At 38.4% G+C, this 23,667-nt stretch overlaps 1 protein-coding gene across 7 annotated transcripts in view; it reads left to right on the top strand.

The window, feature by feature from the left end:
- The window catches only part of pou6f1 (POU class 6 homeobox 1), a 52,711-nt gene extending 37,079 nt beyond the window's left edge, over positions 1-15,632 (top strand). For 3 of the 7 annotated variants that reach the window (XM_031895632.1, XM_012956327.3, XM_012956331.3), the window contains 9 exons: positions 4,035-4,203; positions 5,204-5,313; positions 7,322-7,547; positions 8,654-8,907; positions 9,823-9,951; positions 11,505-11,729; positions 12,186-12,318; positions 13,665-13,833; positions 15,016-15,632. In XM_031895632.1, coding sequence (XP_031751492.1) covers positions 4,035-4,203; positions 5,204-5,313; positions 7,322-7,547; positions 8,654-8,907; positions 9,823-9,951; positions 11,505-11,729; positions 12,186-12,318; positions 13,665-13,833; positions 15,016-15,361 — 1,761 coding nt within the window. In that variant the 3' untranslated portion in view covers positions 15,362-15,632. 7 annotated transcript variants of the gene reach the window in all.
- Positions 15,633-23,667: the final 8,035 nt, after the last annotated feature.

Raw genomic sequence — 23,667 nt, 5'->3', positions numbered from 1 at the left:
GGAACAGAGAATAGCCAATCCGATTATCGGACACCCACAATTCGATATCTAAAAAATGTAAACGCTCCCTATGTATTTCGGCCGTGAATTTAACAGGAGTATCTAATTCGTTTAAATCCTTAATCATACTGTGAAACTCTATTTCCGTACCACACCACAACATTATCATGTCGTCAATGTAGCGACAAAAAAATATACAGTTGGAACCATATTTGGGAACAATATGTTCTTGCTCAAAACAATGCATGTACAAATTTGCGTAAGATGGTGCCATCGCAGCACCCATCGCCGTGCCGGACACCTGCAAAAAGAAATCATACTCAAAACGGAAATAATTCATAGTTAATGCCAACTCCAACAGTTCAATCACAAATGGAACTGGGGGCCCATCATAACTCTCCAGTGCTTCAAGTGTGCGACGTGTTGCATCCAAACCTCCTCCGTGGGGGATGCAAGTATATAAGCTAACTACATCCAGGCTAGCCAAAAAACAAGGTTTCCCAATGGGCAAAGTTAAATCCTTGAGACAATCCAAAAGGTGTGGGGTGTCCCTCAAATATGTGGGAATCTTTTGTACAGCCGGCTGTAAAATAGTGTCAAGGTACACACAAATAGGATGTAATAGAGAGTTGCGTCCTGAAACAATAGGCCGCCCAGGTGGATGTGTCAAATTTTTATGTATTTTTGGCAGCGTATAGAGTACAGGGCATACAGGGTGCTCAAGTTTTAAAAATTCACCCAATTGTTTAGTTAACACTTCTGTATTTACTGCCAAATCAACAAGCTTAAAGACCTTGGCTTTAAAGGATGTAATAGGATCTCCAGGTAACCGTCTATAGACATTCTCATTAGCCAGCTGGCCCAAAATCTCTTTCCTATAGTCACAATAATCCTGTATCACGATCCCACCCCCCTTATCAGCCGGGCGGACCACAATGGTTTTATCATCCATTAGGGACTTTAAAGCAGACCTTTCAGCCAAAGTCAAATTATTCCCATATTGAGAGTTCTTGTAGTTCAACACATCCTTCTCCACAGACTGTTTAAATAGCTTGATAGCTGGATTGCTCACAGGAGGTGTGTATAGACTTTTTAGTTTTAAGGTTGTTGTATCATTTTGCCCAGATTCAGAATTCATGAACTGGTGTTTTAAATTGATATTACGGCACAATTTAAAGAAATCAACCTCCCATTGAAAAGCATTAAAATGGCAAGAAGGCACAAAAGAAAGACCTTTCTGCAGCACATTAGTTTCACTAACCGTTAGGGTATGCTTAGACAGGTTGAAAATCGGAATGTCTACATCTTGCGTCCACGACCCCTTTTGCCCCCTCCTCGTTGGGTACCTCTTCCGTTGCCGATTCCTATGGGGGGTTTTTTGCCACTGACCGGAGACCCTTCCAAAAAAGGAGAAGTGGAAACAGAGCTGATTTCCACGCCAGGTACAGGCGTTTGCGAATCTGTAACCCCAACATCATCTCCCTCAGAATCCCCTGAACTGGTGTCCACGGTGTTAAGGGGTTTTATCAATTTGCGTTATATTTCAATTGGTTTTAAGGTGACTATGGTCTTGATAAAGGTCTCAGATACAGACCGAAACGTTGGCCTGTCGCGTAATGTATTTATTATAATAAAAGTTATGTTTTAAATGATTCCCGGTGTGCACCAATATCACTAGATTTCTATTTTTAATGCTTAATTGGTAGCACCCGGGTCTATGGACTACGCTTAGGAGTGCTGAATCTACGTATCGTGTATATATATATATATGTAGGTATGGGACCTGTTTATCCAGAAACCCGTTATCCAGAAAGCTTCAAATTACGGGAACACCATTTCCCACCATAGACTTCGTTTAATCAAATAATTAACATTTCTAAAATTGATTTCCTTTTTCTTTGTAATAATAAAACAGTACCTTGTACTTGATTTCAACTAAAATAAAATTAATCCTTACTAAATTTTTTTTTGTGGAAATACACCTTTACAGACACCTTAGGTCCTGAACATTCTGGATAGCAGGTCCCATACCTATATATATATATATACAGGTATAGGACCCATTATCCAGAATGCTCGGGACCAAGGGTATTCCGGATAAGGGGTCTTTCCGTAATTTGGATCTCAACACCTTAAGTCTACTAAAAAATCAATAAAACATTAATTAAACCCAATAGGAATGTTTTGCATCCAATAAGGATTATTTATATCTTAGTTGGGATCAATTCCAAGGTACCGTTTTATTTCTACATAGAGAAAGGAAATCAGTTTTAAAATTCTGAATTATTTGATTATAATGGAGTCTATGGGAGACAGGCTTTCCGTAATTCGGAGCTTTCTGGATAACGGGTTTCCGGATAAGGGGTCCGATACCTGTATATATATATATCTGTTTTATCAGTATGATGCAATAAAAGTCATGTTTTATATTTAAAATCCTGGTGTGCACCTTATACTTCTGGATTTGTGTATATATATATATATATATATATATATTCAAGGCAAAGTGACAGCACTCACGGGATTTCTCAAAAATAAGTAAAAATAACAAGTGTAGAGTTGCAATGAGGTGAGGTTTTATTGATCCTACGTTTCGGTTTCTTACTGGAACTTTCGTCAGGGACTTTGCCTTGAATATTTTATTTATTGTTCTAGCACCCGGGTATCGCTAAAAAACTAAAGGAGTGCTTCCAAACCCGCACCTATATATATATATATATATATATATATATATATATATATATATATATATATATATATATATATATATATATATATAATATATATATATATATATATATATATATATATATATATATATATATATATATATATATATAAAATATACTATTATACAATCACCAATACTTCTTCACATTTACTACTATACAGTCAGTCTTGATAACTTTTTCTTGATCTATTTTTCCACATTAAAAGTGCCAGATAACTGCATGTACATTTTTATATTTGCAATGTTTTATTATGTATATTTTAACACTATGGGGCCTATTTATCAAAGTACGATTGGCTCTGAATACAAAAAAATCTTATTTTTTTCTAAGTTTTCATACCTTGCGTATTTTCGCATTAATTTGCGCAACTTTTTCATACTGTGCGTCAAAAATTATGCAACAAAATCGTATTGGTGCAACGGGTACCAAAGTTTTGGATTCATTCAAGCTTTGGTATTGTGACTTTCCTTGGGCCAGCTTGGAGCTGCATTGTGCCATTGAGCCATATGGGAGACTTTCCTTGGGTCAGGTTGGAGCTGCAGAGTGCCATTGAGCCCTATGGGAGACTTTCCTTGGGCCAGGTTGGAGCTGCAGAGTGCCATTGAGCCCTATGGGAGACTTTCCTTGGGCCAGGTTGGAGCTGCAGAGTGCCTTTGAGCCCTATGGGAGACTTTCCTTGGGCCAGGTTGGAGCTGCAGAGTGCCATTGAGCCCTATGGCAGACTTTCCTTGGGCCAGGTTGGAACTGCAGAGTGCCATTGAGTCCTATGGGAGACTTTCCTTGGGCCAGGTTGGAGCTGCAGAGTGCCATTGAGCCCTATGGGAGACTTTCCTTGGGCCGGGTTGGAGCTGCAGAGTGCCATTGAGCCCTATGGGAGACTTTCCTTGGGCCGGGTTGGAGCTGCAGAGTGCCATTGAGCCCTATGGGAGACTTTCCTTGGGCCGGGTTGGAGCTGCAGAGTGCCATTGAGCCCTATGGGAGACTTTCCTTGGCCCAGGTTGGAGCTGCAGAGTGCCATTGAGTCCTATGGGAGGCTTCCATAATCATGCACAGAAGGATCAAATTCAGAAAGGTTTTTCCGCCGTTTACGATCGTTTGAAAACTTCAATCGCCAATACGATATTATCGTGACTAATTCGTTTATTTTTGTAAGCATTTTTGTGACATTTGCGAATTTTTCCCATTTTGGGATTCAAACTCGTACTTTGATGAATCAGCCCTTGTATGTCACTTCTTTTGTTTATTTATATTTACTTTACTGGCATTTGTTTTATTTTAAATGCTGCCTTTTCATTTGTGTAGGTGATTGTTATGTCTGGTCATGAGACCATCAGGGTGCTTGAAGTTGGTGTTGATGCTCCAGTGCAGTCTGAGGAAAGTGGGAAAGCTGCATCTGAACCTGCTGACACAAGTGATATGACAAGGGACAATGTGCTATGTCATGCAGAAAACACAGGTACTGAACCAACAGGTATGGATCCAGTAATTCCAGGTTTAACTGTGGAGTCAATAACCTATGTAGTGTATTGCAAATGTGGATTGATAATGTTGTTTTGTTGCAGCAAGTGGAATTGCTAGGTACTACAGGTATAGGACCTGTTATCCAGAATGCTCGGCACCAAGGGTATTCCGGATAAGGGGTCTTTCCTTAATTTGGATCTCCATACCTTAAGTCTACTAAAAAATCAACAAAACATTAATTAAACCCAACAGGATTGGTTTGCATCCAATAAGGATTATTTATATGTTAGTTGGGAGCAATTACAAGATACTGTTTTATTACTACAGAAAAAAAAGAAATCAGTTTTAAAATTCTGAATTATTTGTTTCAAATGGAGTCTATGGGAGACGGGCTTTCCTTAATTCGGAGCTTTCTGGATAACGGGTTTCCGGATAACCTGTATTTGATTCCATATGTATGACTCCATATGACACGACTTCCATATAGTGCACCACACATTATTTGTATGGCATGAGCAGGAGTTTGGAATTTTTTATTTAACTGGTCAAACATCTATTAAAAACAAGTACAGTATGTGCGCTGAGCAGCATTACATTTATTCAGTAATCAGGTAAAATACTAACAAGGTGGTAAACCTAGTACTAACTGGGACTACATTTAAAAAATAGGCTACAAGTTTCCTTGTCTTTGTGTACGTTGAGTACTATGTCAGTCACAAATTATAATTACTATTTCATCTATTGCCATTTCCTACATCACAAATCTGAACCCAGAAATCTGGTATTTTAAACCTCTCTTTATCTTCTATTTGTACATTTGCTGTTTTGACCAAACTATAACTGTAAAGTTTAGGAACGTCATATTTTTTTGTAAAACTGTCACATGTTTCAGACCAGTAGAATGGCCCTTGGATTGTTGGGCAGCTAATCTTTCATGATAAAAGTATCTTTCATTATATAGGCATAATCTAATTGTTTTTTGTTTGTTTCTTTTTTCCTTTCCTGTAAAGTAAAATCAACAGCTGGATTAGTAACTACTTCTATCCCAACTCTTTTCACCCACGCCTCAAGCCAGCCACAGCCCACTATTGCATCGTTTGCGGTGCAACCTGCACCCCAGGTGAGCCTCTGACTGGTCATAAATTTATGGTGGTATATATGTAAGATTTCACTTTCCACTTGTAATATATGTGTTCAAAATTGTATAATACTGGCCATACCATATCTCAGACTGTGTGAATGGTACAGTCTCAAACAAATAGAGCTTTTCCCCTGTAACTAACAGTACTGCAGAATACTGCATTGAAACCTGTTTTTCAAAAGAGCAGATTTTTTATAATTAATTTTGGAGTTTGACGTGTGCTGCAAGTTGGAGTGATATCAGCCATCCACCCTTTCCCCTCCAGGAGCTGATCAGCAGAACAATAGCAGAAAAAAGATCCCTGACAAGCTGGATTGCTAACAAATACTCCCACCTAGTGATAGATATGATAATAGCACTCAATAGTAAAAGTCTATGTCTGGCCATGGCTCCTCCAATTACATGGGAGTAGGAGATACAATAGCTTACCTGAAAGCAGTTCCACTGTGCAGTGCCTGCTCTTTCTGAAAGCTCAGGATCAGGCACAATGCACTGAGATGGCTGCCTACTCACCAATATGACAGGTAAAAAAATGCATTTATTGGTTCAAGAATAAAATTTTAAATGGTAGAATAAATAATTTGCAATCTTCCCAGTGTAATTTAGTAATAAAAACGATACCATGAAAATTATGACAGAATCTCGTGCTACTATTGTATGTTGATTGCTTCCATTAATATGCCTATATAGATGTTTAACTTCAGAAAGGCAAACTACTAGCGACAGATGGCCCCCCTCAAGTTTGCACGCAAGCACATCGCTCACACACAGGATTGTGCTAGCATTGGTGCTAGCATTGACAGCTTTTTTGTTAAGGCATAATTGTTGCTATATATATATATATATATATATATATATATATAATATAACAAATGGCGATTATGAGGGATATCTGCTCAAATGGACCAGTGTTGAGTCTGGTGTTATCCGGGATGTTAATATGATAAAGTTACACATTTTTGTTCAAATGGAATGCTTTTGACCTTTGAGCTACTGGTTTTCTCTTTCTCTTTGGTATTTTTAGTACATGATTTTAATATTAGAATATATTGATATTTGTCTTATGTATTTATTACACTCGTTTACACTTTGTCACTCTTACTATGCCACCCTTGTAAGTTATGGCGATTTTTAATTAGCCATTGACTTATTATACTGTACACCTATATATTGCTATGTTCTGCTTTTTTTCTCTTGCGATGCAACACTTGGTTTTAATATTTCACATTAGCACTTTCTCTCTATGAGACTTATGATAACTATATATTTGCACGTTTTTTACCTTCATGTCCCCGGAAGGGACATAATTATTGGAACTATATTACATGATTTTGATGGTCAAAATGGGTCTGATATGGGTGGCATATCGCTTAGTTGTTATACATAGCGATTTACTATGGGATTTTACATTTATTTTGCACTTAATGAGTTAATTGTGTTTTAAATTGCTTCTATGCACTGATTGGATCATGTTTGTATTTAACCGTGCACCTCACTTCCTGATATTGTCCTGATGACGATCCTATATGGATTGAAACGCGTAGACTTTTTTGTTTAATAAATTATTTTATTTTTATATTGGTCCATGAGTGCTTTCTTGGAGAAGGTATATAATATATTTTTCCAATAAACCTTTTTTGTTTTCATAAAGTTCCTTTGTGTGCGGTACTCTGCTTGTTTATTGAACTATTTGACCAGCACCGAAGGCAGTTGATTTTTGCTCAGAGGGTGTGCTCCTCTCTGTTCTTGTATATATATATATATATATATATATATATATATAAATCGGCTGCAGTTGGCTTGGGGCCATGAGGATTTTCACAAAAGTATCCAAATAAGTAGGGGATTTCTGAAGTATATTCATACCATGTTCATAACATGCTGCCTTGTAATGTAATGACCCATACACAGAGCACAGAATACCATGCCAAAAAAATGTATGTTACTGATTAGTAAGACTTTGACCATAAGTGTCTTGTTTTTACAGGTTTTGACTCAGGAAAACTTAGCTACACTTGTGACAGGAGTTATGGCTCCAGCAGGGCCAGTTGCTCAGCCTGTTCTTATCCCAATAAGTATTGGTGGTCAAGTGGCCGGTCAGCAGGGTCTGGCTCTCTGGAACTTTCCCACTGCAACAGTTGCTACATTGCCAGGTTTAACAACCGCTCCTCCTGCTGGTGGTGTTTTTAAACTGCCTTTAGCCAATCTGCAAGGTGAGTCTCTAACCCTGAAAATCATCATAAGAAGTCTAATTATTATATCCTCAAAAGAACGAAAGCTTGTTTAATCCGTTTAATCCGCACGATGGGAGAATCTGTACCCAGGCAATAGCTGACTGCAACCAATCAAATTCTTACTTTCATTGTTTCTCTTGCAGCTGGCTTTAAAAAGCCAATACTTGGTTGGGTTACTTACCAGGTGTAAACTTATCTAGTGTTATTAATGACTCCCAGAAAGTTTGTGTGTGATTTGGTAAGTTTTGTATTTAAGTTTGCTATTGTGCTATTCCACTTTTTATTCTTACAGTTATGGAGGAGGTAAAAAATTCACTGTGCAGAGCTTAATTATTTCTCAGACAATTATTATTTAGAATTTGTGCCATTAAATTTTGTAGCCCGCTTTACAGCATTATAGAATAACCATGTCGTTATCTAGTTTGTTAAAAGGAGCCAAAAGCCCTCAAATATTACTTTTGTTGAATTTTTGGCTTGCTACTGTATTGCACAGACTAAATGGCACTAATTGTAAATAATTACAGTGATTACTCTAGGTGCCCAACACAGTAAACCAACATACTTCTCCACATTTGTACCGTACTGGTGGTTTTCCTTAAGTAAGAATGTTACATGAGTGTTCTGGAATGTTTATACTTAAAATATATTTGTGACTGGTTTGGGTGAGGATAGAATCTTCACTTGCAATAGAGAGAAATATGATGCCTGTCAGATACTGGCCATCTGAGACTGGTACTGCTTGCCTGATATAGTGATGATGGGCAGCAATTGCAAGAAAGACATTTCAGTATATATTTAGCTAGTCCCAACAGCCTATTGCTCAGACCAAAGGTAAGCCATACATATCGGGCTAATTCGTAATAAAATAGCGGGTATATGGGCTGTCGGACTGAAGCAAATGTGGTCCCCAATCCAACAGGAAAATCAAACCTGCCTGTACGAGATCTGGACAATTTTAGGCCAGATATCGGTGGGTAGGCCTGTCAGGGGTGCCCATACACAGGCAGATAAGCTACCGAATACTCAGAGTCTGGCAGCAGACTATACCAGACCAGCATTAAAGCTTTGCCTCTCATCTTTTCCAGCAGCTTCACTTTTGAATACTGCTTTGCAAGCTCCAATGCAGGCTGCCCAGGCCATTCAGACTGTTTATCAAACACAACCAGCACTCCAGGCCCAGCCTTCCCTACAGACAGCTGTTCAGCCAATGACCACTCTGCAAGCTGCTTCACCTTTACAGGGGCAGACAGCTGTGCTGCCAGGCACACTACAGAAAGCAGCCGAGCCACAGTCGCAAATCACAGTACAGCCAGCAAGCTTCACCTTCAATCCAGCCATTGTAAGCCTTTATTGTGTAACTATTATCTCAACACTTGAATTATACTGGTTATAGAACTAAGTCCTCTTTTATCAATATTATATAGATTTGTGGATAAAAAGTAGAGAATGTAGTGGGGTGGGCTGGGATTGAGGACAGCTGTCGCATAATGCCAGTTTTAGCATAATTTAAAATTATTGATCTTGACAAATGAAGATCTGTCAACTGCACAAAAATCTTGATGCCAGGGCACACAACAAATTGTGGTGCATATTGTGACCAGGGCACACAATTGGAAAAAACATTGCTGGGAGGTACCCCTGAATGGCTGTATTTACTTACCTGATACCCCAGGCCAGTGCTCCTGTTACAGGAAAATTGCACCAGCCTGGGGTACTTTTCAGTGAGTACCACTGAGTGATTCTCTTTTTTTTTACAATTCATATTTCTTCTAGGGCTCAGGTTGATGTATGCACAGTAGAGTGAAAAAGTTGCTTTTTTTTTACAGTTTGGCTTTCACTCTACTGCACATACACTCCTGCACAAAGAAATCAGAAGCAGGAAGAAGATTGCTTTTCGGTGCTTGCTGAAAAGTACCCCGGGCTGGTGCAGTTTTCTCCAAGCAGAAAGACTGGCCCTGGGTATCAAGTATGTAGCTACAATCACTAGGGGTAATGATTTTAGACTTTAAGAAAATGTAATAAGAATTTGGAGTTAAAACCAGCAGAGAGAATATAAAAAGGCAGACAGATACTGCTTTTAATAGCAATTACATTTACTTTCTATTTACAAGAACTTAAAAACGAAGTGCCAAATGATGCATATGGGAAAAATGCTTAGACTTACATTACAAACATGTGTTAATGTACTACTAGCACTAGGACAAGGCTTTGTATATTTCCTAGTGTTAGGCTAACCCTGATATTTGTTTTGCAGATCAGTGCAGCTTCTCTTGGTGGTCAGGCACAACTGCTAGGCTCGCTGGCCGCCACTCCAATAATAGCCAATGCCATTCCTGGAGTACAAGGGATTACAAGCCAGATAATAACCAATACCCAGGGCCAGGCAAGTAAATAACACTGTATTAACTGAAACTATGAAGTTGCTAACTTATTTTTGTGTGCCAGCTTCCATTTATAACTTGGTCTGCTTTCATCAAGTTTAAACATTCTCCTTACCATAACTCTCACTTATATATTTAAGCTAACAAGAAAATAATTTACCCCTAAATTAGATGGCTTTGGGTCAATTTAGGTGGGGTTTATTTTAGGTGAGGGGGTTACTAGACTTTACATGATTGTATATATGTATGTATGTATTTTTTTATTTATCATTTAATACATTAACAATAAATTAATAGAACAAATGGGTCATTAAAATAATGAATACAAGTCAATGCAAAGTACAAGTACATTAAAGTGTCATAGAGACAAGAGGAAAAAACTTTTTAAGTATTAAAGCCTGCCCTCTGACCAGTATGTGACACTGTGATAACACACAGCCTAAAGGCACACATACATGCTAGGTTACATTAGCCAATGCATAGACAGAGCTGTGTGTTTTCCTCCCACATGTCCTGTTACAGCTAGAACCTCCATTGTTTTCTGTCTGATGTCCAGTTAATGACACACATGACATCACAAAATAGTTGCACCAGTAAAAGATGTAAAAGGGCAATTTTCTTATTTGTACTGTATTTGCCAACAGGATAAGAATATTTCATAGGTTGTCTTATGATATAAATGATTTGTTGCTTAAAGGAGGAAAGCTACTGGCACTCTTACTCCCAATAGATTAGTCACAATAGTGCAATCTAGAACACTATAGGGTTGATTCACTAAGGTGCGTTAAAACGAGCGCTATTTATAGCATGTGTTAAAAATGTTATCGCGTCTTAACACACGATTCACTAAAAGGATATTTGCATTAATTTAGACGCGATGCTGTTTGTGTTATTTATTCTGTAGAATGCTTTACCATATCTGAGTAAACAGCCCTAGAATAACTCTGTTTAAGTTAGCAGCTGACATTTTAGCTTGGTGTGATGTAACTTACTTCTTCTCCTGCCTGTATCTCTCCCTGCTCACTGGTAGCTCTAGGCTCAGATTACAGCAGGGAGGGGAGGTGGGAGAAGGAAGAGGGAGAGAGGAGCAAGCTGTGTGGGCTCATGCCCGTGCCCTGGAGGTTTGAGCTGAGAGCAGGAAGTCTGATACAGAAGCCCATGTATACAGAATAGAAGCCAGGAATGTTTCTTTTGACAGAAGACACAGAGCATTACTGTAAGTGGTGTATTCTTTCTGATAAAGCTTACGTTAACCTTTCCTTCTCCTTTAAGTACGTGTTCTGAAGGTATAATTTTTCCTTTATTGACTTTTGTTGATAATTCTGGGACAACAATGGATACAAGTGTAATATTCAGTAAAACTGGATTATATTACATTTTAAAAACAACCTAAGGCATTGCACAGTTATATCACTGAGCTCAGTGATTAGAGTTCATTATCTAATTTTGCTTTATTAAAAGAAAATAGAAATTAGTTTTGTTTTATCACGCCTTTCCATTTAATAATACTGTGTTGAATCATATTATACTGATAAACTACTTTTCTACAATATAGGTTATTGGTACCCTACCGTGGTTGCTGAACTCACCGGGGATCACTGCAGGTGCTGCAACAGCTGCTGTCTCTGCTCAGAATCTGGTACAGACCGTGACTCCTCAGTTGCTGCTAAATGCCCAAGGGCAAGTCATTGCTACTCTGGCTAGCAGTCCCATACAGCAAGGTGCTGTCAGAAAACAAACTCCTCAAGATTCACCAGCTCACCCCAAGTCAGAACAACAGGTAATTAAGAACTGAGAAAATGGGGGGGGGGGGGGGGGGTTGGATACACACATGCTTTTTGAACATTTACAATTAAAAAAGAAAAAATCATGCATGATACTTCTAAAAGAAGGCTGCATATAGCAGAGTCTTTCCTATAAAAATTATAGCTTGCCTCTAACTGGCAGCAAAGGTATTCAGTCACTCCTCATGCCTGCACTGTTTTGTGTACAGTAGGTCTCAAAATAAAAGCTCAATAATAGCTGTAATAATTATAGATACCAGATATCATGTTTAGCTTTTGAGATAGAGATTTCTTAATCCTGTATTAAATTGCATCTAATAGGGCGGTGTACATGCTGCACAAAAAAATCTCTCTCTAAGATGATATTCTATAAGGTAGCTACTGTAAGCTCCCCACAGTTCTCAGGCAGTGTCATATCTACAGGCTTATTCATATATTCTTTTTATTTCTAGGTAATCCAACCTACACCAGCTATTACGCAACCTTCTGTGGTTGTGGCAAATCCAGCTCCGCCCACCACATCAACTTCTACGCAAGTCCATATCAGTTGTTCTGAGCCCCCAACTGTGGGTCAGCTAGTTTCCAGTAAGTATATGTTCCCTCTGGCAAAAACAAGTTGTAAGGGTAAGAACCTACAGAGCGCCCGCAATAGATCTCTGCTATTGTAGGCGACAAACCGCTCTAAAAAGGTTTTCCACCAGCAACAATAGGAGTTGCTGGTGGAAAGCCCTTTGTCATTGCTTTAGAAATGTGAAGTCGTGTAAAGTTTCCTCCTGCAGTCAACTTTGTGCGACTTTGGATTACCAAAGCGATGCAAAGGGCTTTAAACCAGTCATGGCCTGGAAGCTTTATGTCTTTATTAAAATCTTGTAGTATATCAGTATATCAATATAAATAGTTCCTATTATTCATTAGCCCTATGAAGCAGGGACTTGCAGCTGGATGGGAAAATACAATGTTAAAACTGGGTTGTTTCCAGTCTATTCAATGGAAAACATCCTTCTATCCAGTTAACCTTTTTGCATACCTAATATTTTCATATTTCATGTTGAAATTACATACATACATACAAGGTAAGACATTTCACCAGCATTACTTTTCTAACTTTGTTGTGGTAAAAGGTGGTAATAGACACTTGGGAGAAAATTCCTAAAAATGTCGTATTTGTGCTGACTTATTCACAGATCAATTTTCTATCATTTTTTTGCCTCTACCAACTATTTTCAAGAAAAATCATTAAAAAGTGGGTGTGGCTATTTTTTGTCTGTATAGAGAAAACTTTTTGGCACACAAATTACATTTTCAAAGCACAATAACAATAGTTGTTTACAACGTCTACAACACTTTTTAAAATTTGGCAGCATTACAAATCGATTAAACTATAAGATACCTTCTGTGAATTAATTGTGCTTTTACAATTTGGTGACCAACACTCTGAGAACTGTGTACTTACACTTTTGTGAATTCTCCCAATATAGTTACATAGGAATTAGGTTGAAAAAAACACACATCCATTGAGCTTAAATATATACAACCTGCCTAACTGCTGGCCTTTCCAACTCCAAGAGGACAGTTAGACCAGTTTCTGGATCAAATGTGTGCTAAAAGCTAACTTCAGTAACCTTGTATTCTCTACCTTCTAAAAATCCACCCAGTCTTTATTAACATAACTCACCCTACAAGCATTTCACAGGTAGCGGTAATATTCTTGTTTTAAAGTTTTAAATTATGGTATTTCTTTTGATAATCTCTAAAGAAGATAATTTACTCCTGATTACAACTCTCCTCTTAAGTTTGATTTGTGCAAGTGCCGTGGCTTCCTATTTATTGAACAAGGACATTACATACCGCTGGAATACATTCGGAAGTATAATAAACAGAGGACAGGATAATCCTGTGGGTTTATTTACCAGAAATACTTATAATTTTAGAAGCACATAGTGGGAACTATGATGACGATGGAATAAACCTGGAGGAAATACGTGAATTTGCTAAAGAGTTCAAAATTCGACGCCTGTCTCTGGGTCTGACGCAGACACAGGTGGGCCAAGCCCTGACTGCCACTGAAGGACCAGCATACAGCCAGTCTGCCATATGTAGGTAAGGAAATAGCTTGCAGACCTTGTCCTTGTGAATGTACTGTGCTTTACCCTCATATTCACTTATCTAAATGAAGTGTGCAAAGTTTGTGTAGTTGCCATTTTTTCCACAGAATTTTCCCAGAATTTCAGCATCATTGCGGATGTAAACAGGTGATTCTCTAGACGTAGTTGTGTCAAATTAGCCAGTTCGTTCAGTTGCCCCAAATATTTTCCAAGTCTTCCTGGTGTGATTTCCAGTGTTTGCTGGAATCATTTCTGTTGTTTGGTGTGAAAGGACTGTGCAGTGCCGAGCACAACTAGAGCAAGGACTAAGGAGTACATTTTGTTGCAAGTATCTATAAAGCTAAACTAGTGCACTAAAAAGCACTGGTGCTTTTGTCGAATGGTGTTGGATAAATAGAATGCATCCTACAAGTCGGATGTAGTCGAATTGGTCAAACTGTTATTGGACTTCTAGAAAAATCTGTGTAAACTACATGTCACATTTGCCATCTGATGTGACATGCCTGACAGCAGGGAACACTGCATGCTGCGTCTTTATCCGACGAGATAAAATCTGATGGTGTCGGAAAGACTTTTTTTTCTTCTTAAAATATATTGACTGTCGGATGTAGACACAAAAGACTCCATTCAAATCTCTTTGCTGTTATAACAGCTTTTCTCATTTTAATTGTTACGAATAATAGTGGCTTTAAGTATACTTTGTCATACAGTATACAAATAGGAAGGAGGTGGGGCTGATAAAAACTGGGGGTGGGGTGGACACTGTGCGCTCTAGGTCCTGTCATACCGAACAGTATAAGACAGGTTGCTTTAGCATTACAATTATCATCCAAGTGTCAATGATAATTGATGACCTGTTGAAGAGGAATTCTAGTGTCGGGTGTCCAAATACTTTCACCTCTAAACTGACTACTTCTGTATTTTTAAGTATTATTGCCACATTGCTTGTCCTTTACGAAAAGTGTGGCACATACTGTATACTTATACATCTTAGACTGTATACTTATACATCTTTTAAATAAATATATATTTTTACATATAAAATTGGTACTAAATTGTCAAAAAGCCCATTGTATGTGCTTGTTGAGCTTTTTAGACCACACATTTGATGTTTGTAAACATGAATTATGTTCCAGTTATGTTTACACGGAGATAACAGATGTCTTTTTTACTACAGGTTTGAGAAGTTGGACATTACACCCAAAAGTGCTCAGAAGCTGAAGCCTGTATTGGAAAAATGGTTAAATGAGGCAGAAATGAGGAATCAAGAGGGACAGCAGAATCTAATGGAATTTGTAGGTGGAGAACCTTCAAAGAAGCGAAAAAGACGTACCTCTTTCACGCCACAGGCAGTAGAGGTTCTGAATGCCTACTTTGAGAAGAATTCATTGCCTGCTGGGCAGGAAATCACAGATATTGCTAAAGAGCTTAACTATGACCGAGAAGTTGTTAGGGTGTGGTTCTGTAACCGGCGCCAAACTCTGAAGAATACCAGCAAGCTCAATGTCTTTCAGATCCCTTAGAAGGGAATAGGCAGTCTTGCTGTCACCACCTTATCTTCTTACATTTAATGGTGGTGATGCTATGTGACATTCTTTTGTGAAAGCACTTTGTGACTTGATTTTGGCTTTCTGTGTTATAACGAGTTGCCCATTGGAGCCAACCCCTTTTCCTGTGTATTATTTTGCAACAGGACAGATGCCAAGCATGACAAGAGGTCGATAGCCATCACAGCGGGATGTCTCCGGTCAAATTGTGTTCCCTCTGTGGTGGGCAAATATCAGCTTCTGCAAACAAAAGAAAAGACAAATTAATGTATGCTGCTGCTCATTTATACTTTTGTGACATGCTTAATTCAGCCTAAGCAGTCTAGGAAAGCTTATGAGCACAGAACCATCCAGCACCCAACAAAAACATTTTTGAAGAAGAAACCCCACTTTATTTCAGTATATTTCATATTTACATGCTTACATTGAAAACTACAACAGATCTATTGTTTGGGTTTCAGGCCACGGAGCCAAGGGACGAGGACAAGTAGAACGCATCAGATTACATAATGGTTATGTAGAACTTTCCTTTCTATGTTGACAGCCTCAAAATGTTTTTTTTTTTTTAATAATTTGCTTTTGGTTTAAATCAGGGGTGGGCAAACTATGGCCCGCGGGCCACATCCGGCCCCTTGGCCTTTTTAATCCGGCCCGCCGACGACGCCAAGTCTCATCACGCAAGACTTGGTGTCATTGGCGGGCCGGAATTAAAGAGACGAAGGGGGCGTAACGCTAGCCTGGCCCTGGCCCGGTCCGGCCCGGGGGTGAGTAAATGTGGCCCGTGAGCCAAAAAGTTTGCCCACCCCTGGTTTAAATTGTGCTTTTTGTGTACTACAGTAAAGGCCTTACACTGTATGAACAGCAAGGTATGTGTAAAAACAAAATATCATTAAATGATAGTAGAAAATCTTTTCTGCTCATACAGAATAAGATTCTTAATGAGTAGATTTTGTATTAAGTTGATGAGTGGGCAAACAGATCTCCATTTGTAATGGTGCTACCTATTCAATGTATTTTTTTTTTCAATTCATGTGTTTTTGTTTTTGCAGTGGGAGGAACTGTTCTGAAGCTCAGAAAAAAAACAATTTACATCCCCACTACAATTATTTATTTTTACCTTTGCCACTATATTTTTGGTAGAAACAATTTGCCTACCCTTTAATCTTGCACTTGTTTTGCAACAGAATTATATCTTAAACAAGAAATGTAGTAGTTCAGGTATTGTAACTCGGGTCAATAGGGGGAGAGGTGACAATAAACCATACTGGGTAACAAAAAGTATAATGGGAACAGCATTACCCAATAGTGGGAAAAAAAGCTGGGAGCACACAGATATGGAGGGGGTGGGGTGGACAGAACCAATCTAAATTCTTTTAGATTTTTCAAAATCTAAAGGTGGTCTTACACTATAATACCTGCCAAACTTGTGAATCCACCGATATGCCCTCCTAAGGTGGGTGGTATCAGAGTAATACAATCGTTTGGCCCTCGAGGCAAATGATCAAATAGGAATAGGGAACAATATGAATAGGGCCTGTCGGAGCGAGGGCCACATCAATGAGCCCATATGGCCACCAATCCGACTTGAAAAATCAAACCTGCCCGATCAACACCTGGTAAAAGAAGAAGGAAAACAATCCAAAAACTATTTTAAAAAAGACCAGTTGAAGAATTGCTAAAAATAGGTTGTTCACCAATAAATTAACTTTTAGCATTATATAGGGAGTTTTATTCTGAGACAATTTGCAATTGGTCTTAATTTTTTTTATTTACATATTTTTTATTATTTAGGTTTTTGTTCACCAGCTCTCCAATTTAACCTTGCAAGCAGGCAGAGATTTGACAGAGAGACAGAATTATGAATAGAGGAGGGCCTAAATAGAAGGATAAGTAATACAAAGTAAGAGAGAAATAGTTTTTTTGGCTGCTGGAATCAGTGGCCCCCATTTGAAAGTTGGAAAGAGACAGAAGAGGAAAGAGAAATAATTTAAAATCCAATTGAAAATTGCTAACAATAAGACATTCTATGACATACTAAAAGTTAACCTAAGGGTGAAACACCCCTTTAACATATTTTTTCTGTTTATAGCATCAACACCGAAAACATACTTCAAAACAACTTTGCGATCTACATTACTTACATATTTGTAATGGTTTTTGCTATTAAAAGCAGTGTCTGTCCTTTCTATTCTCTGCCCTGGTGGCTCTGGCTCTTCAATCAATGTAACACAAGCAGCAGACTGACAGACCTGACTTGCTGGAGGAGACTGAGCTTTGCAACACTGTTTAAAAAGTAACAACCAGGAGTTCAGCAAATGCTGCTTTCAATAGCAATTATATTTACAAATAACATTTAAAGCACTAATATTTTTTTAAATAAATTCATTTTGCAAAGTTGCTTAAAATTATGTTTGTTTTATTATATTATTATTTTATTTTTGTGGTCAACATGTCCTTTAAAAGGATACTGTCATGATTTTTATTATGTGCTTTTTATTTCTAAATTACACTGTTTACATAGCAAATAATTCACACAAAAAAAACATTCTTTCCCATAACAGTATAATTGGAGAGAAACATTCAGTTGCACTCCATAGTCCCCTCTCCAGACACAGCAGCCCTGGAATGAATTCCATAATTTGTTGAATATAACAGAAAGCACTTTTCTGACCCCATCTTTGATCTGCGTACAAGCACTTTAATATACTTTTATTCATATATGTTGAAGTGATGCTAGGGCCACACCTGGTCTTCGGAGACAGGCCTTAACTATCTATGTATGATATGAGCCCATGATACATAATTATGCGCTTAGTTACAAGGGTAAGACACATTTTTAGCACAACAATCCCCCCCCACCAATTTGAATAGGTGTATAGATTCCTATGCTTTCTGTATGCTGTATGCTTTCATCTGAATAGTATAGAAGCTCTGTGGTACAAGCTTTTGTACAGTTCCCATACAGTGCTAGAATAAACAAGGGAAACCGACATTTTGCTGACAGAGAGGGCATCCTACTGTGAGTGTGTGGGGGACCCACCATGCTAGGACTGCACACCGATTCAGTCCTTGCCAATGGGTTTTTCAAACCTACCTAATTTGGGATCTAGTGAAAAGCTTTTCAGAAAGCCCTTCCCCCATGCATGCAGGGCAAATGGGCAAACGGGGCATTTGTCTGGGGCCCACCAGCAGACTTTTCATCCGGTATACCTTTTGAAAGAAGCACAATGCATAGAGTGGTAGAACCATCATTTCAATCATCTGGGAGAGCCCTACAGAATGTTTTATTTATTTCCTTTTTGTCTTATGGCATCTCCATCTTGAAATTTATCTGCTCCCATAGCTATTGGTCCAGGGCGGCACTACTTCAGTAAATGCAGACCATTTCTTCACTGCCTGACCACCAATCAAATATTTGCCCTGTTGGTATCTTAAAGCAGCCCTGCATACATGGGCCAGTAAGCTGCCCCTGTATGGCTAGCTTGATAAGATCAAGTATGGCTATCTTGATAAGATGTGGACATATAAACGAAAGGGTGAATTATTATCAGTTCTCCCGGGATATTAACCCACAGTGTAAGATCCACAAACACTTATTTAGTATGGAGCATTGATTGGCCTGTTAAGAGTAGCTCAGTCTATCACATGGGGAGCATCTGCTGGCACTTTCCTTGTCACACTTAAATAGATCTTTATTTACTGTCTTTTTCCACAGTGATAACAATTATAAGAGGAGCCTATTGAGAATATTTCTGCACTTTGTAATCATCTTTTAACCCTTTTCCTGCCAATGGCTTATATGCAGGCAAGTGACAGCCTGCTGACAATGTAGCATATACATTTTACGGTTAAGCTGTTACATTTTTGGGTTAAGCTGTAGGGAGATTGCATTGGTTACCAATGCACTTTTCCTGAATTAGCCTTAATCTGCCTAAAATTGTTGTTAGGGAAAGGTTAAAGGGAAGACAATCAACATCAAAAACAATTTAAATGTTAAATGTAAATGTTTTGTATAGGGATGCACCAAATCCATTATTTTGGGATTCAGCCGAACCCTGAATCCGTCATGAAAGATTTGACTGAATACTAAGGGGCTGATTTACTAATCCACGAATCCGAATCCTGAATGGGAAAAAATCGGATTGGAAACGAACATTTTGCGACTTTTTCGTATTTTTTGCGATTTTTTTCGTCACTGTCTCGACTTTTTTGTAGCCGTTATGACTTGCGCGAATTGTCGCGACTTTTCCATAGCCATTATGACTTTTGTGAATTGTTGCGACTTTTCCATAGCCATTATGACTTTTGTGAATTGTCGCGACTTTTGCATAGCCATTACGACTTTCGTGAATTGTTGCAACTTTTGCATAGCCATTACGACTTTTGCGAATTGTCGCGATTTTTTCGTATTGAACGCTCGAAAAAGTCGCAAAATACTGATCATTCCGAAAAAAACGCATTTGGACGCTTTTCGGACGTTCGTGGATTAGTAAATGTGCCCCTAAATCTCAAAAGAACTGTGCTCTGAAAAATTTTCTGTGTTTATATGACAAAAAGTCATTTAAGGTTTGGCCAGGCACATGGATTCGGCCAAATCTGAATCCTGAATCCCAAAACAATTCCTGGATTTGGTGCATCCCTAGTTCTGTATGAATTTGTTATTCTTTACTGGGGAAAACTGTTGGACTGATTTATTAAATATTAAACAGGGGAATCCCCATTTTTCAAACCTGAAACCTGTGTTGGTTCATCAGAATGTGTTTGACTGTACTAAGCAAATGCTATTCTGATTTATTGGGTAGTAGTGCTCAGTGACCTGTGAACATTCACCTCCCCAGATACGTTCTCCCAGGAGCAATCCAGGATGAAAAGGATTGTTCCAAGCTGAAAGGAAACGTGTTAGGTTTTTACTTTATTGCACATCAATGGTCTTTTAATAACAGAAGAGCTTACAATGATGCATTTCTAGTTTTGTTTTAAACAAAATCATGTATAGCATCAGCCAATGAATTTTATCCCTCCTGTTTCTCCAAATAAATATATTTTTATCTTTGCTTGTGCAAAATGACTATTGAATCATGTGATTTTTATGTCCTCATAATGCAGTCCCTATTAGTGGGGGTGGGTTTGAATATGGACATAAAATAAGGATACAACATCCCTAGTTCAGAAATTTACACTGCAAACTTCATTATTTTTGAACTGTAAAACAAACTTCCGCAATTGAAAAACAAAATTGTCCACAAGATTCAGAGGCATTCCAGAACTCTGGAACTGGAACCAATATACTGGAATTGTAAGCCACTATTCTATAATTCATTATTCTGAAATGAAAATGAACATCTGAAACCAACACTAGAAAACACACTATTCTGGAGCCCGGAATCATGAAATTAGATCGCAACATTTCTTAACTGGAACCGAAAATTAAGACTTACAGAATAAAAATCTAGCATTTCAACATCCTGTATCTCAGCATTCTGGAATCAAACTGGGATTGAAACAACAGTATGCAGACTGCAACAATCCTGAATTAAAAGAGCATCAGAGCCCAGAATCGCAGACCCCAACTTTCTAGATTCCAGAATGTAAAAACTAAGCGTTCCAGACTGAGAACTCAGCCATCTGAAACCCAACATATTCAAAGCACAACCTTCTGTAACTGGCATTCCAGCATTCTCTTATCCAGCATTCGAGAGGGCCACCCTACATTCCAAACCTGGAACCAGGCATTTCAGAGTAATGCATACCAAAGAAACAAATAAACCAGAATGTAATATTCCAAAATCCAGCATTCGAGGGGGGATACCCAGCATACCAGAAGAAACAAATAAACTAGAATGTAATATTCCAAAATCCAGCATTCGAGGGGGGATACCCAGCATACCAGAAGAAACAAATAAACTAGAATGTAATATTCCAAAATCCAGAATTCTAGGGGGGATACCCAGCAACCAGAAAAGGAAAAGTCTGGATCTGGAACCTGAAACTCTGGATTTGTAACTCCGCATATCAGAACATTTTAGAACAAAACACTCCAAAACAGAACATTCCAAAAGCTGACATCCCAGACTCTGAATGCGACGTTCCAAAACCCATCATTTCAGAGGAATCCGAATACAACCTTCTGGCATTAGACCCAAAAACAACATTTTGTAACTGCAATCCAACATTTTTGAATCATTCAAGAAACTAATGTTAAAAGGGCAATTACATACTTTTCTCTACATCCACAAAGCATTTTGAGATTCAGAATGAACAAATCACAATTGAAAATTAATTTAAAGGGATGCGGTGTCATTTTTATTATGCTGTAGTATGTTGTTATTTTTATAGTGAAACTCAATTTACATGGCTGTGGACACCTAGGAAACTGAGAATATGGCTAGTCCCACATCGAATTTCAAAATTAAATATAAAAAAATCTGTTTGCTCTTTTGAAAAATGGATTTCAATGCAGGAGCAGCACTATTAACTAATGCTTGACTAATGTGTGACAGAATCCCTTTAACCCTTTAAGTGCCAGCCGAATTCGTCATTTCGGTTCCCCCCAGTGCCAGACGTTTTTTAAGCATTTTGTACTCATTCACTTTAACAATGTTTTTTGGTAGGAAAACCTCCACGAAACTAGGGAAATTATATATCGTTTTTTTCGTCACTAATTGGGCTTCGACATACATACCAAATTTTATAACTTTTCTGGAGATATGATGTGTATTTTGGGTGAAATATGTAAAAAAAAAATAAAATTATGAAAAATTTCTGTATATTTTGAGGTTTTTTTCCATAGAAAAGTTAATTTTACTCACTTTTTTTTATTGTTTGTAAAAGCCCTGATACTCCCAATTCCAACGATACCAAATATGTGGTGGTACCCCACAGTTCCTGTCCAGAAGTAACCCCCAAACTAAGGCAATACTTAGTACAATATCACACCAGAACAAAGCAGAAAAGCGCTTGTAACAGTTAATGCAGCATAACTTATATGTAAATCTAAAATATCCCCTCATGTTTGGTATCTTTAGAAACTACAGACCTTCAGGTTTCTAGGTGCAATGTAGTTTTCACTCAAAAGCCAAATACCTTTTGTCAGTGCATTGTGAAATTTGGAACTTTTTATGACATTTTTTTTTTTTTTCTAAAACGTAAACTTGGACGCATGATCAAATGTGGATTTGACAAAAAAAAATCTCATAAAAATTTTCTAACAAAGGCATATTTGAAAGACAAACTTCTCCTGAATAAAATGATGCCCCATATGTATGGGTGCACATAAAGACATGGGCACCAAACACTCCAAAGCAGGGGCAATGCACAAGGGCAATTACAGCTAAAAATGTGGGGGCTGCGCTCTATGTGCACTTCCTGCAGTTTTTCAGTGTTAACCCCCCCTACCTGTGAAATAACCCCCACAAACTATATATTTCTGAAAAGTGCACACCTTCAGCTATTCAGAGACACCACTCTTCTCTTTCTACATGGAAAATTGTGGCCGCAGTCCCTTGCAGAAGTCAGCGCTTTGGTCAGAAATCAAGGAAAAACTAGATACAAACCTAGATTTCTCCCCAAAATCTCCATGGCAACTACCAAAAACTTACTAACCATCAATCTGCAAGTTCCCCTGAATAAAACGATACCCCATATGTATGGGTGCACATAAAGACGTGGCCACCAAATGCCCCAAAACAGGGGCAATGCATAAGGGCAATTTCAGTTGAAATTTTGGGGGCTGCGCTCTATGTGCACTACCTGCAGTTTTTCAGTGTTAACCCCCCCTACCTGTGAAATAACCCCCGCAAACTATATATTTCTGAAAAGTGCACACCTTCAGCTATTCAGAGACGCCACTCTCCTCTTTCTACATGGAAAATTGTGGCCGCAGTCCCTTGCAGAAGTTAGCGCTTTGGTCAGAAATCAAGGAAAAACCAGATACAAACCTAGATTTCTCCCCAAAATCTCCATGGCAACTACCAAAAACTTACTAACCATCAATCTGCAAGTTCCCCTGAATAAAACGATACCCCATATGTATGGGTGCACATAAAGACGTGGCCACCAAATGCCCCAAAACAGGGGCAATGCATAAGGGCAATTTCAGTTGAAATTTTGGGGGCTGCGCTCTATGTGCACTACCTGCAGTTTTTCAGTGTTAACCCCCCCTACCTGTGAAATAACCCCCGCAAACTATATATTTCTGAAAAGTGCACACCTTCAGCTATTCAGAGACGCCACTCTCCTCTTTCTACATGGAAAATTGTGGCCGCAGTCCCTTGCAGAAGTTA

This window comes from Xenopus tropicalis, chromosome 2 (assembly GCF_000004195.4).
Source record: "Xenopus tropicalis strain Nigerian chromosome 2, UCB_Xtro_10.0, whole genome shotgun sequence".
NCBI classification, from domain to species: Eukaryota; Metazoa; Chordata; class Amphibia; order Anura; family Pipidae; genus Xenopus; species Xenopus tropicalis.
Note: the sequence above shows the minus strand (reverse complement) of the source record. Positions and strands in the feature narration are given on the sequence as shown.